This window comes from Sceloporus occidentalis, unplaced genomic scaffold (assembly GCF_023333645.1).
Source record: "Sceloporus occidentalis isolate IW3139 unplaced genomic scaffold, rSceOcc1.0.p SCAF_3, whole genome shotgun sequence".
NCBI classification, from domain to species: domain Eukaryota; kingdom Metazoa; phylum Chordata; class Lepidosauria; order Squamata; family Phrynosomatidae; genus Sceloporus; species Sceloporus occidentalis.
In genome coordinates, this window is record NW_028316983.1 from 172,350,630 (window position 1) to 172,365,807 (window position 15,178).

Consider the following 15,178-nt stretch of genomic DNA (forward strand, 5'->3'; position numbering starts at 1 on the left):
AGAATGTTGCACAAAAGCTGGGAAACCACCAAATATGGAGAAGGTGGCATGACCATCCTGGAAATCTTTGAAGTCTAAACTGATCAGATTCAACTCTGCAGCCTGAGCTTCCCCACCCCTCCTCTAGGGGTAGATGAAATCAAAACAAAACTAAACGTTGACGGCTTTTCAGAGCCCTGCATTGAGTTGTAGCTGTGCAGTCAGATCTAGTAAAAGAACGTATGTACAATGTTCTCTGTGCAGTCCCGTTCTGTGGTCCAATTGAGATAGCCTAGAATCCTATACTCAACAGTAAATATCATTAGACAATTTTCTTTGAACAGGTAAGTTCCCCATCTCTCCTAGGGGAAGGTTCCCCAAACTCTTTGAGGCCTCACAGATCAGTACGCTCTTCACCTCAACTCATTCAAGGTACTGGCTTCTTGCCATTCCAATCAAGAGAGTGAACTTTAGATGAAATGACTTGACTGATCCTTGGAAGAGTTGTTCTTCAATGTGCCAGTCAGCTATCTCCACTGTTTTCTTCAGTTCCTGATTGGAGATAATAGTGAGTATATGTTTTTTATGCTCAGCCTGGAGAGAACAGGCAGTATCTGTGGAGAAAGGTGGAGCCTCGGAAAAAACTTCCACAAGCTGCATGTATAAACTCAGTTGGCTTCAACCATGGGCCAGAGATTTCCTACTATAGGTGAATGTGTCTTTTAAGATTGGTTTTGCACAGTTTATGACTGAAATGCTTAATCTGACCTTTAAATGGCTCTGCGATCTTTTGCTGTAACAAAGAATGGGCAGCAGCAACATAGTTTTTTGTGGGTTTTTTGGGCTATGTGGCCATGTTCTAGAAGAGTTTCTTCCTGACGTTTCACCAGCATCTGTGGCTGGCCACATAGCCCAAAAACCCCACAAAAAACTATGGATGCCAGCCATGAAAGCCTTCGACTTCACACACACACAAAAAAAAACCCCCAACAAAAAACAAACAAACAAACAAACAAAAAAAAACAGTCACACACAAACATAGATAGATAGCCAGCCAGCTAAAAGAGGGCTTTGAAAAATTATGTTTTGTATCACAGTTCCCAAAATTCCTAGGAATCATGGACAATGCCCATACTTATTGGGGGATTCTGGGAGTTATAGTAAAAAAAGAAATAAACAAACTTTACTCACTGTGAGACTGATAGTACATTGGCAGCAAATGGACAGCCTGGAGTTTGCCAAAGTTAGAATGCTGCTTTAAGCAGAATGAGTATCCTTTGAACTGTGTGATCTTAGATTAATGTCTGGTCCCCATTTAGGGTTGTCCAGGCCCTAACTACTACTAATTTATATGTATTTTTGTACTGGCCCATACTAATTTGTTTGCCCCCTAGTTTTAACATGATTGTCTTTTTTGTGCCAAATTTTCTTGCAGCAGTATGCTAAAAAATCCTTTCTCAAAGAAGTATGACATTTGGATGGTATTTGGTATGGGTGCTCTGTGTATGGTTGTACTTCTTACTGAACACTGTTATTTAGATTTTCCTCACAAAGTTTATTACCAGAATTGACAGGAAACAACCTGCATATAAAACTGAACACAATGGTTAAGCAATTTCCCTGTAATGCATTAAATCTTGTGTTTAAATGTTTAAAGCTTATTTGGTAAGCACATTTGCACAACTGAAGAGTGCTCCCAATCATTGCTACATCCTATTCATACCTCCAGCATAGTCATTGATACATGGTAAGAGATTATTTCTTGTTCTATGAATCAAATGTCAATCTTTTATCTGACTGTCTAAGCCATCTATCATTGATCTAGCCATCCATCAATTGTTTTTAATCTATCTTTTTCATCAATTCACTGTAACACAAGAGCAGTCAAGCCTACTCAGGAGTAAATTATGCTGCATGCAGGGTGCACTTCTAGGAAAGTGGAGACAGAATTGCAAATGGGTAACAGCATTTATGTTCTTACTTGCTTTTTACACCTAATAGGTTAGGAAGTAATGGCCATTTCCAGTGTACTATCTCCAGAACTGTAATGACACAGTGCAACTATAAATTAAATGCAGAGGTATTTGTTGATTTTCCCATAATAGTCAATAGAGAAGTTGTCCCAGACTTCAGCAAACAAAGCAAGGCTCTGCCTAAGAGTTGAGCCAAAGCATGATGTCACTTTGAGACCATGAGCTGAGGTTATCCTCTATGCCAATGAAGAAAACAGGTTCCTAGAGTTAAAGAAGAGGGAAGAATTTAGTGAAGTTTTCACTAGTGCAACTTGCCTTTTTAAAGGTCACTTAAATCTCTCGCTCTCTCTACCTCTCTCTTCTTTCCCATACATTGAAGATATATGTGATGTGAATAGTTTTGTTCAGAATGTTGTGATTTTGAAAAGCAGACATTTAACACCAATTTTCTTTTAGACAATATTCACCAAAGCATAAGTTAACTTGTAAACTGTTATATACTGTGTAAGGACTGTATTACCTGGATAATATATCCTCAGTGAGAATGCACTGTTAAGACAGTAGGATATGTTAATTTTGGCCTCAGGCCTAATGTTAGTCCCAGTTAGAGTAAAGCCATTGAATCAATTAGATTTACCTACAAGAAGCAGCCTTGGGAAATCAGGTACATCAGGGCCTCCCCTCCTGCTGAGACCAGAAAGGTGACAGACAAAGAAGGAAGCTTCAACATTGCAGCCCAGGAACACCAGAGCCCTCCCCAGCAAGAAGACCAGAAGGCCACTGATGCTGCCGATGGGGACAAAGCGGGAGGCGGGAGGAGGAGGGGAGGGTGGGAAAAACATCTAGGAGTGTAAAAAGGAAAGGGAAGAGGAATTGAGGGAGGGAAAACAAGGAGTGTAAAAACGAAAGGGAAAAGAAAATTGAGGGAGGGAAGAAGGGAATAACAGGCATAAATATAGGAACAGCTACTGGGCTGCAGCAGTAGTGGTGGGTGACACTGAAGCCAACTCTCACAGAACAGTAGTGTTGCCATAGCTGACACTTGTCAGCACTGCCTGAAAGGAGGAAAAAAGTGTCCCTTCTTGCAAGACTATTTCACCAAGAAAATCCTTTAGGTGAGACAGCTCAATAACCAACAACTAGAGAGGGGGAGGCCAGACAGAAAACATGTCCAATAAAACAAATATAGTTAGAAGCAACAATACACAGGTAATTGGCACATGGAACGTGAGAAGCATGAGCCAGGAAAAACTAGACATAGGTGAAGGACAGGACAGAAAGGGCGGCCTGCCAGCGGCCTAATTTCCTCCAAAGGGAAGCCGCAGCCACCAAACCGTGTGGCTTCTATCTGGAGGAATAAGAACCTGGAAAAAGTGGGTTCTTTTTGCGTCACAGGGCTGACGTAACAATGTAAGTGCCACGCGGTGATGTGCAGATGCAGCACGATGCTTATGTAACAATGGCGGCGCCTGTGTACACTCCCTAACCCTAAAATCGGTGCCAGTATGGCGCATTTGTGCTGTCTGTACTGCACCATAGAAAAGAAGGAAATGGAATGCATGAATATAGCAATAGTAGGAGTGAGTTAAAATGGACAGGAATGGGCCACTTTGACTCAGATAACTATAATCTATTTAGGAAGTTAAAAAAAAAAAAAGAAATGGAGGGACTTTCATACTAAGGAAAGATATAGTTAGAGCACTTAGAGGATACAACTCAAAGTCAGACCATATATTATCAATAAAGCTTCAGGGTAAACCTATAAACATCACAATAATCCAGGTATATGCACCAACTACAGATGCAGATGAAGAAGAAATCGAGAGATTCTATGATGCAGTCCAGGAAGAAATTGACAACATACCATCACAAGATTTCAAACTAATCATTGGAGACTTGAATGCTAAAATTGACAACAAAGAAGAATCAAAAACAGTAGGAAGATTTGGATTAGAAACAAGAACAAAGCAGGAGAGCATCTGATAGAATTCTGTGAGGCCAACAATCTATTCATTGCAAATAGCTACTTCATACAACCAGATAGGAGACTATACACCTGGACATCACCAGATGGTAAACACAAAAACCAGATAGACTACATAACTGGAAGTAGAAGATGGAGACGCTCTGTCCTTGTGGCCAAACGGAGCTGACTGTGGCACAGACCGAAAAATGCTCATAACAAAAATCAGAATTAAGCTGAAGAAGAATGCAAAAACCATAATTATACCAAAATATGAATAACATTTCAGATGAATTCAAGGACAATGTAAGAAACAGATTTGAACTATTGAGTATAATCTGCTGGGAACTTGATGAACAGTGGATAGAAGTAAAAGACATAATTAATGATGAATGCAAGAAAACACTAACAGTGGCCAAAAAGAAAGATAAGAAACAATGGATGACAGATGAAACACAGATGAGACTGCAGTCAAGAAATAATAAGAAGACTAGGAATGGGAAGGGCAGCTATGAAAGAATTGGAAAAGATACTGAAGAGCAAAGACATACAACTGAGCACTAAGGTCAGAATCGTTCAGGCCATTGTATTCCCAATTATTATTATTATTATTATTATTATTATTATTATTATTATTAACCTTTATTTATGAAGTGCTGTAAATTTACACAGCGCTGTACATACAATCTTTTTAATTAGATGGTTCCCTGCCCTGGGGCTTACAATCTAAAAAGACATGACACAGAAGGAGAAGGGAGTGGTGGAGGGAAAGGGGATGAGGTCCAGCAGTTCCTCTCTACCTCCAAGGCCTGGACCAAGGCAGATGGACTGGAGGGAGGGCTTGGCTTCATAATGGATGGCTAATCTTCTTCCAGGGAAAATACATACTCTCAAGTAGGATAATACATATACAGTACATAGCAATACAGGAAATGGTTTGATAAACCATGTACAGATGTGAGAGATGGATAGTGAAGGCAGCAGATAGAAAAAAAATCAAATCATTTGAAATGTGGTGCTGGAGAAGAATACTTAGGATACCATGGACAGCCAAGAAAACAAACAAATGAGTTCTTGAACAGATCAGACCAGGGCTCTCCTTGTAAGCAAAGATGATCAAGTTGAGACTATCATACTTTGGCCACATAGTGAGAAGGCATGGATCACTAGAAAAAACAATAATGCTAGGAAAGGTAGAAGGTATGAGAAAGAGAGGAAGACCACAAACCAGATGGATAGACTCAATCAGGGTGGTTGTGGGCAAGGGCTTGCAGGATCTAGGCATGGCAGTGGAGGATAGGGATTCTTGCAGATGTCTCATGCACAGGGTTGCCATGAGTTGGAATCAACTCAAGGGCAGCTAAAAACAACAATTAGATTTACTTACACTGATCAACAAATGATTAAATGGGTCCAGTCAGAACTAACCAACAGAATTTCAATCTTTTCTCCACTAGCTTTATATATGCACATTTTACTTAACATTTACATTTACATTAACATTACAAAATGAAGAAAATATTTTATTTTTCGCCATGAAAAAATGTACAGTAGTTGTCCTTATTCTTAAAGAAATTTCCTTAAACTGTCAGAATTGACATGGAGTGAATCTGGAAAATACACATACCATTGTGAGATACATTTAATGTTGCAGCTGCTTGAAATGGTGATGTGATGTTATGCTAGAAATCATTCTCCAACAGTTTATTATCTGATTTTTGTGTCATTTTTGAAAACAGGCTTAAGGGAGAAAATTCTGGTGCTTATTATGTAATTGAAAGATCAGGTCTAGTGATTTGTGGGAGCTATTTTTTCCTTAGATGAAACCAAGGACTAGGGAAAGTTTTATTGTATATATTCTATATTGCTTATTATATTTCTTTTCGAGGATGACCCTAAAAATTATTTCATGGTGCTGTTGGTGTTTTCCATTTCTTTGGAACTCATTGGATTGAAATTGGACAAAAGGTGTGAAACGTATAGCCTTGAAATTTTTGCACTTTGTAGTTTATAATTTAATTTTTAGAATTCTTCTTTTAAATGTGTCATAAATAAAAGCTGCAGGAAATTTTGTGCAAAATGTTTAACCTAAGGTTGGCCCAAAACAAATAAATAAAAAGGTAAATTGACATCATTCCAAGGGAACTGAACACAAAATTCATTCTCAAAGCACATTCACTCCTATTTTAAATCATAGACTGTTAAGTATGTTAAGTATGCTTCCTACGAATTTCAGTAACACTATTAGTTGTGCACATACTGTAAGAAAAAGACATTTATTTGGTGGCAGTTGTTAGGCAGGTAAATGCTTTGCTGTCTAAAGATGAGATACATGGTGGATAGCAGGGCATAAAAATGAAGAATCAAGGCTTTTTCTTTGCTTGAGTTTGATCTTAAAACACAAATTTAAAAATTAAGAAATACAATTCTAGATATGTTCAGTCAGAAGCAACTCACTGGGACTTACTGTCAGGTAAGTGTGCATTAGGGCTGCAGGTACAGTTAAGCACAAGAAAACATCTAAAATGTGCACAGTATATAAAGATAGCCACCATGTAAAATAGCTAAATCAGAGTGCAACATAACTAGCTTCTTTGTGAAAGGTGACCAAAATTGCCTTCTTTGAACATTCAAATGATCTGAGAGAGACTGTGGTTAATTTTCATTTGATCACAACAAAGTTATTATCAGAGTTTGAATTTATGTTGCTTTTGCGATTAATTAAGGGGCACAATTTTTACATTGGAAAATAAACATAATAAATACTAATGCCAGATTTTGCAGATAGTGAATAATTATTAATGTGGGTCATTCTGGAGATTAGAGTCATTTTTGGTGGTTTTGTGTATTTTATGTGATTTGTAAAAAACAAAGCCATATATTAGTGTCACAAATAAGTAATGAACAATGAATTACTTTTTTTAAAAGTTAACATTAGGGTTAATGCTTTAGCTTTTGCAGTAACATTTCTAAGCACTGGTTATTATTATAATAATCCTAGCCTCACTGAATAACCTTTTTTAAAAAAAAAGACAATCACAAGCAGAGACTTAGCTTCTAAAGAAATGTCTAAAGAAACAGATGTGGTTCCCCCTGCCTCTCAAAAAACATGATCAGAGAGATGATTATGGAGCAGAGGTCAATATCCTCTAGAGGACAACATGCTGGGATTGAACATGTGAATGCACTTCTCTTGCCTTAGCTGCAAAACTCTGTAAGGGACCTTGGTTAAGGCACTCTCTCATAAGGTTGTTGCAATGATAAAGATGATAAACACTGCAAAGTCCTGTGCACTTCACTAATATCCTGTTTGGGAATTCATAAACTGAAAGTGAAAAGAAGCACACAGTTTATTCCCATTTGACCATCTCTACTTCTAGGAGATGTTTCCTTTCAGAAAGGCAGTTGCCTGCCTGTTACTGTGTCTGTATGATTTCTATATGTCGTTTTACATACCTCAGGCTATGAGGTATGTAAAAAAACTAGTGACGACAAATGCTCTTAAAAGCCTCTTTTTAAAAAATTAGGTCTGGGATATGTTTTGAAATTTAATCTTGAATGTATCTAACAGTAAAACTTTCAATTATGCTGTTGATTTGTCCCCTCCATCCCCCAAATGGCATTAATCCCTTCCTAGAACCTAAAAGAGCTGCAATCCCTTCCTAGAACACATCCCTGTGCCTAAGCTTCACTGAATTTACTGTGATTTACTTACAAGTAAAGGCGCACAGGATTGGGCTTTATGTCCACATATACATATGTAAATGGATACTCATGCACGAATGTCCAATAACTATAAAAGCTAGGCATCAAGATTTATGAGTCTGTTTTGATCTTTTCTCCCTCTTCATCTTTTCATATGCACACATACAAACAGAATGCTAACATTACCATTGCAATTATGATACTTATACCTATCCAAAGGAGGCTAAGGGTGTGACATATACAAATATCGACACCTGGAAGCTTGGGCGCCCATGCTGTTAAGAAAAACAAATGTTATTAACGTGTTAAGGAGAAATACTTGCTAATAACTAGATAATTTTGAGATGTTAGGTTCATACCATCTGTTAATCTTAGTTGTGATTAAAGAGGTAAATCCTAATGCCCATTATTCCTAATGACAGGACCAAGCAGGCTTAAAGCATTAGCCGTCGCAGGCCGAAGAGAAGAAGCAATGAAGGATATCAGCAATCTTAGCTGCAATTGAGGAATTGCCCCGTCCTCTACACAACAAAATGTGATACAAAAGAATTACACCCTCACTAAAGTCTATTTCCTCGTATAATCACACAAAATGATTTTTCTTAAATATGATAATAAATCACAGCAAAAAATCAATGTGGCAGGGCCCAACTGCTATGGCCTGATAACGCATCAATCAATATTTAGTATTTAGATTTTAATTAATACATAGCAGTGCAGAGGCCTTTTAAGGGAGAAATATTATCACAGATAAAAAATCCTGCACTGTTAGCATGCAAAAGTTGTTGCTCATATCTGTCATTGACCAATCTGCTGGTGTGATTAAAAACCCTTGAAAATATCAGACAAGAGCATAAAACAAATTAAGCCAAAGAGTGCATGTTGCAGGCACCTCAGTCTGCAAAGCTTCTAGAACAGGATGCTGGGTAAACTCAATACAGGGAGCAGAACACTGTCAGCTTGAACACAAGTCACCTCATCTTGGAAGAGCCTAAGAAATTCAGGGCATGAAAGATAATAACAATCAATATAACAAGGTTTTTAGGACAAGAAAAAGATGTTTACTAATTTCAGATAACTCCTTCACTACCAAATATTAATTGCATTTTGTTCTTGAATCTAAACATTTATCTTGATTTATAGGTAGGAGGGGTTTGTCAGGGAAAGTGTATGAATACTTTTTTGGGGTATGAATTTTAAAAATGGCTAAAATCTATGCTTAGTGTACAAACTTTATTAAGTCAGCTCGAAGGTTACAGCAGCTAGAGCATGAAATGGAAAGAGTTGGCATTCTTTCCTTACTTTGTTTAGGATATTTCTATTTCATATACAGACTGAATCAGTATTATAATTTATGAATTGTCACTTTTTCTTTTGCTCGCTTTGTTGTTTTATATATATATGTATCTCCTAAAACATCAAAACAGGTTGTGTCCCAGTTGGATGAAGAAGTCACTCTTTTTTATGATCATCACAAAAGTAAACTCTGGGACAAGGTGTCACATGTGCCAAAAGGTATGGGATTTGTGGAGGAACGATCCTAGAATACATATTTACTGGGGATAAATTTGGATCTGTGTAATTAATACTAAAATATTTTTGTTTTGAAATAAGGATGATTAGTGAGCTGGTAAGGATTCATACTTTATAGGAGATTATCACATGGCTATTTTTGCCCTGGCCTTGCATGAGATGGGATTGGGGCAGAATGGGGAAAATGGGTGTTATTTTGCACAGAAAATTGCTGATGTGCTGCCACCTGACCATCACCTGTCACCCGGGAGTGCTCTGCCAGCTGATTTTGGTGGTACAGGTGATGGTTGGGCAGCAGTGCTGCAGCAGTTTTCTGTACGATAACATCCGTTTTTCCCAGTTCCGCCCTGATCCCATCCAATGCACGGACAGGGCAAAAATGGCCATGTAATAATCTCCTTAGTCAAGTCTAGTACAAACTAGTACCTGAAACAAACTAATCCTTAAACTGGGGCCAAAAATGAGGATTTACTGTTCTTGTTATGTGCTTTTGACGCCAAACTATGGTGGCCCTATGCAAAGGTTTTTATGGCAAGATCTATTCAGAGATGTTTTGTCATTGCCTTCCTCTAACTGCAGTGAATACCAGCCATTAATACACAGGACTGTTTTAGTCTAAGCCTAAATTTGTCATTTGGCCCTTTATAATTTCACCATGAGATCCAACATCTAAATTCTCTAAAAAGCTTTCAGTGCATTTTGCTCTTCTTTTATTTGAAAGAACAGCCAATCAGAAAAGAATAAACACCCTTCTCTTCCGCTATTTCAGAACCAGTTGTATTTGTAAAGGACTTTTCAAAATACTTCTTGGAATTGCAAAATGAATGTGTTGTCTATTATAAAAATTGGTTGTTTCTAGTTTCCACACTCTTTAAAAAGCTTGACGTAGTTTATGACATGTCTATGTTTCTAAATATCTATTGATGATACTATGGTGGGACTATTCATATTAATCTCTATGAATAAAACATACTTTTACTTTCTTCGTAGACATTAGTTTGCCTTGTTATGCAATGGATGCAAGCTGCAGGAAAAGATATCCCACCTCAACATTAGGGGGAACTTCCTGACAGTAAAGGCTGTTCGTCAGTGGAACACACTCCCTTGGAGTGTGGTGGAATCTCCCTCCTTGGAGATCTTTAATCAGAGGCTGGATAGCCATCTGTCGGGGATGCTTGGATTGAGACTTCCTGCATGGCAGGGGGGTTGGACTGGATGGCCCTTGTGGTCTCTTCCAACTCTATGATTCTATGATCATGAGAACTATCTTGGTGTTATCAGTCTTGTCCTCTTCATAAAGAGATATGGATGATTTCAATCTGTTTATCTTCAGAGCCATTTTTAGTTGCTTTGCTTCCTGTGCTGAGGTATATTTTGTATACTCTCTACACCAATTTAATACCAGAACAGAGGAGGAAATGACCCCATTCTTCTTGTAGTGTAGAGAGTAAGGTACCTGAATCCCAGGTGCTGCTTGGAGAGTCCCCTGCCTCTTCTCTTCATAACCAGCAATGAAAGATGGATTCCTTTGTTTTCAATAAGATTCTTGTTGGCCACATATCTACCTCTTCCAGAAACATATTCTGAGGCTCAGAGTGATATAGCCTCTGGCTAGCAGCACATATTGGAGGTTAGGCTATCCCGTTCTATGCAGTGATCAGCATCAATTTACCCTCATAAAAGACATTTTTTTAACAATGTCTTTATTTTGTCAACAATTGCAGCAAACAAGTAGTTAAATTCAAAGGACAGAATGGATTTTTTAGTAATGACTCCTGATTTATGCTGGTTTTTACTTTCAAAAATATTAACATTTTATTCTGCAAGAAATACATATCTTATCCAGCTGCCCTTGCCTTGCATCTTCCTGTCCATATACTTCCCACACAGAATGACTGTGCTTTGACAAGTTCCTGAGTGGAAACCTCAATTCCCTGTGAAATACTCATCTCCTTTGCATCCCAACATTGAGAAATAAAATGCCATAAGAAAGAGTCAAGCATCATATGACCATAGCCACAAAACCAATGTAATACAAACCCACATGCTATAACAGGATAATTTGCACTGCCTTTGTTAAGCTTCTTCTTGCATTTTGATTACAAAATTCATGGGGATTTACAACTTCCTTCTCAGCTCTCCTCTGCAGAATGTAACTTTGTAAATGGATCATAGCTTCAGTGAGTTGCTTTCTTTAAAAAAGCAGCTATGAAGTTAGAAGGACTTTAACAGCATTTGCCTCTCAAATAAGTTCATATTATTCACAACAGTATGGAAGATAGATATTTACAGTTTACAGTATAGATGGTGTTATTTTATGGAGTAACAGAGCAAATAGATAATAGCTGTAAATTGATGTATACGTCATAACATCGATTAGAATTTGTATCATTTTTTCCTAGTATAAAACCATTACAATGTTGATGCCATTAGTGAATCCAAAATTTCCATTCATCACAATGTTCACTGCACCAATAGGTTAGAGATTTATTCCTTCTGCACTGGGAAGACTAATTGTGAAATAAGAGTTTCCACAGCATGGGAAAATATTGTCCTTTTTACTAAACTGTGAGTATAAGAAATGAAAGTAAGAATTAGGGGGTTTAAGCTGTGAATATGTGAATATTGATAGAAAGGAAACTAAGCCGGTTTACTTATGAGTATAACTGAAGTTAACTAAGACTAGCACACCATGCCAACAATATAGTTATCCATGTTTACCTACACAGATAGAAATTCATGTGCCATGCAGATGCTAGTTGAAAAGAAAGCCTTAGAAAAATGAAAAAGACGTGAGGCAGATTTGTAGAGATTTAAACAGGTTCCCTTGTAAATTAAACTGGTTTACCTCCCCAAGGAGTAATTTCTTTGCCTTGATACAAACAACATCCCCTCCCCTCTCTTTCTCTCTCTCTGTCTTTTGTGCATTCAACCCAAGCATGCTGGCCTCTCAGATTTTCCTAGTTTGCTGAGGTTCGATTTATACTGAGAGAATGAATTGATTACTGTAAATGGGTGTGTAGATGCTGAAACACCAAATAAATGTTTTGCTTGGTTTCAGCTCTATGGTACCACTGTGCCCCTTCCCCCACAAAAGACCCAAGTGATGATCCACATTTAGCTGTGTGCATTTTAATATGTTTGTATGTATTTGCAAGCAGGTATGCAGAGAGTGCAGATGTGTAAGAGTGTACACTTAAGCAGACATCTGCCATGGCATCTGTCTTTGCACACACATAAAGGTGCCCATGCACACAGGTATAAAGCATATGTATTCATTCTCTAGATAATCAGAGACACAGATAAAATAAAGCTTCTCGAATGACAGACATTCTGCAGACAGGGTTGTTAGTTTATGTAGGCTATAGGCAGAGTCGACTGGAAAATTTTGATCACTTTAATTTACTATATCCAGCATGCCTGCTGTACTCATCCAGCACTTTTATCAAGCCCTGTGAGGTGGTATTGATTTTTTTATTTTCTATGTAGGATAAGAAGACAGAGAGTTAGGTGCAAGAGTGAATGAAGAACTTTCCTCAGATTACTGCTATTCTCTAGCTTATTGCATCCTGTCGTTTGTAGTTTCAGATGATGTCCAGTATGTCAGGGCTGCTTGAAGCAATAAACAGGGTGAATAACAATGGAAAGGCAAGATGAGAAAGATTGAAAAAAGGAGAAAGAGGCAGCCAAAGTAAGAAAGTGAATGTGAGAAATAAGGGTAAGGAGGGGGAGATGGAGGAAGCAGAGGTTGAGAAAAAGTGTCTGAGGTGTAGAAAGCTTGATGAGTGCATTCCTTTAAAGTAGCTATATAACCAGTCATGACAGTTTTTCTCCAAACAACTAAAACATAAAACCCATCAGGTAGGGGAATAATGGAAACAGTGCCTGTATGTTTTATTATTTTGCTCCAAGTGAGCAGAAAAGGAAAAGGTGAAAAAGTGTTTAAGAGTGTTTTGGTTTTTTTTTTTTTAAATATTCTCTAGCATCAGCAATTTGGATGTTTTGGACGGTTGGATTTCTTTCTCTTTGCCATGTTGGGAGGAAACCTAACATAGACTTAAAACATATATAAAACCATTAGAGAGTCTGGATTTGCAAGTTTGGCATGGTTGTAATCAAAGATGTCAACAACTTAATTTCCACCTCCCCTCAAAGGAGTGTCTTGCTGAACAGCAGCTCCATAAGATAAAACATCTACTTACAGTATAGAATGCGCTATACATTCTTCTAAAAATTGTTTGCAGGATATACCCACCCACAGCAAATAAACCCATGTCTTACTTTTCTTATAGAAAAAGAAGTGGATTACTATATCTAGCTTACATTGTGGTCATGGCACCCTCCATGGGGCTGACCTTGAAAGGTATTCTGAAAGTGTAGCTAATACAAATACTGTACCAGCATAATTTCTGGTCTTTGCTATTTTCTAACCATATTACTTCAGCCTCCTAAAAGCTGGACAGGCTCCTGGTTCATTTCCTGACTCAGTTCAAAATCCTGATAGTTACCTATGAAATCCTAAACAGGCAGGACCAGGAGAGTTAGAAGGGCCTCCTTCCACAAGAACCTGATTATCCATTCTGTTTTCATGTTGCACCACTAAGAGAGAGTTGGTTGCTAAAGACTCTCACCTTTTTAATGGTTGAGCCTCCATTGCACGGTTTCCTACCAAAAGAGGTTAGAATATGTAACTTTCTCTGATGTCTTTCAGTCAGGTGTTTAAGACCCCTTCTGCTATGGCTTTCACAATGTTATAGGTAGCATATCCACCTATATAAGATATATTATTGGCTGGTATTAATAATTTGTTTTAATTGTAGCAATATTTTAATTGTCATAAACCACCATGTTTTTAAAAAAATTATCTAAATATTCTTAAACTAGATAAACAAACACTTTTGTACTGCACTAGTGTCTACAACTTTAATTGCCACCTGTCCCAGTAATTCATTCTGCAAAGCTAGCTCCCCCCACACCTCAGTAATCAGTCATTTGAAGGCTGAGCTTCATCTTGATTTCTAGAGTTACTGCCTGTCCCTCCATATCCACAGATTCTTTATCCATGGATTTGACAATCCACTTTTTGAAAATATTGCATAAACAAACCTTGATTTTGCCATTTTATATAAGAGACACCATTTTACTATGCTACTGCATTTAATGGGACTTAAGCATCCATATGGGATCCTGGAACCAAACCCCAGTGGATACCAAGGGCCCACTGTATTGTACACTGCACAAACATCCATTGAAATAAAGAAATCTTCACTTAGGTGTAGCCTAAAAGATCCTTGCCCATACTGGTGGACTGTACTTCTGAGGACCTGTGCGTATCTTCTCACTGCCCTTAGATGTATCTCTGAAGGTGCTTTCAGATAGATGGTTCCTTGCGTTATTGTCCATTTTGCCTTTCCCTAAACATTTTTGGTAGCAAGAGAAAAAAGATAAGAAGAGATAGGAAGACACATAGCACTTAGAAATTGAAGATGATAATAACTGTAAGCCTTCTGCCATCCCCCAAAATTCCATGTTTTCAGGATCATGCTTGCACATCCGTAGCAAGTGCATTCTCTTAAAATACAAATATTCATTGGATGCTGCCATCTTTATTAGCTTAAAAAACATTTCTTGCTTTCATGGGGAATATAGCTCTGAAAGCAGAGTCCAACTAAATGTCCAGTGGCCAGAGGAGTGGAGGATTTGTACTCCTCCTCTGCTGGGGAGCTACTTCTGGTGTTTTCTAGCCACACTCTTGAGGAGAGTCCAAACATACATCCAGTTGTGTGAATTGACAAACTAGTTCTTTAAATTATTTTCCCCATGAAAAGGAGGTCTTTTGTGAAGCTATTAATTCGTCCATGTAAAGCCAAGCAGCCCCAATACATTGGATCATAGTAGAGATAGCTCTTAGCAATATATTATTTCCCAGTGAGCTCCTAGTTACTGTGAAGATTGCAGCTAAACTCAGGGAATTGGGAAAGCAAGGTGAGGATGGGGTGGGGGCAGATTACATTGTTGTCATTAC

General features: G+C 38.0%; 1 protein-coding gene across 1 annotated transcript; it reads left to right on the plus strand.

Annotated features, from left to right (window-relative positions):
• Positions 1 to 3,119: 3,119 nt before the first annotated feature.
• Positions 3,120 to 4,196, plus strand: LOC149317128 (protein CFDP2-like). The gene is given in 6 exon segments (XM_089518353.1): positions 3,120 to 3,213; positions 3,492 to 3,530; positions 3,533 to 3,586; positions 3,589 to 3,903; positions 3,906 to 4,095; positions 4,097 to 4,196. Coding segments are annotated over 6 exon segments (792 nt in total).
• Positions 4,197 to 15,178: the final 10,982 nt, after the last annotated feature.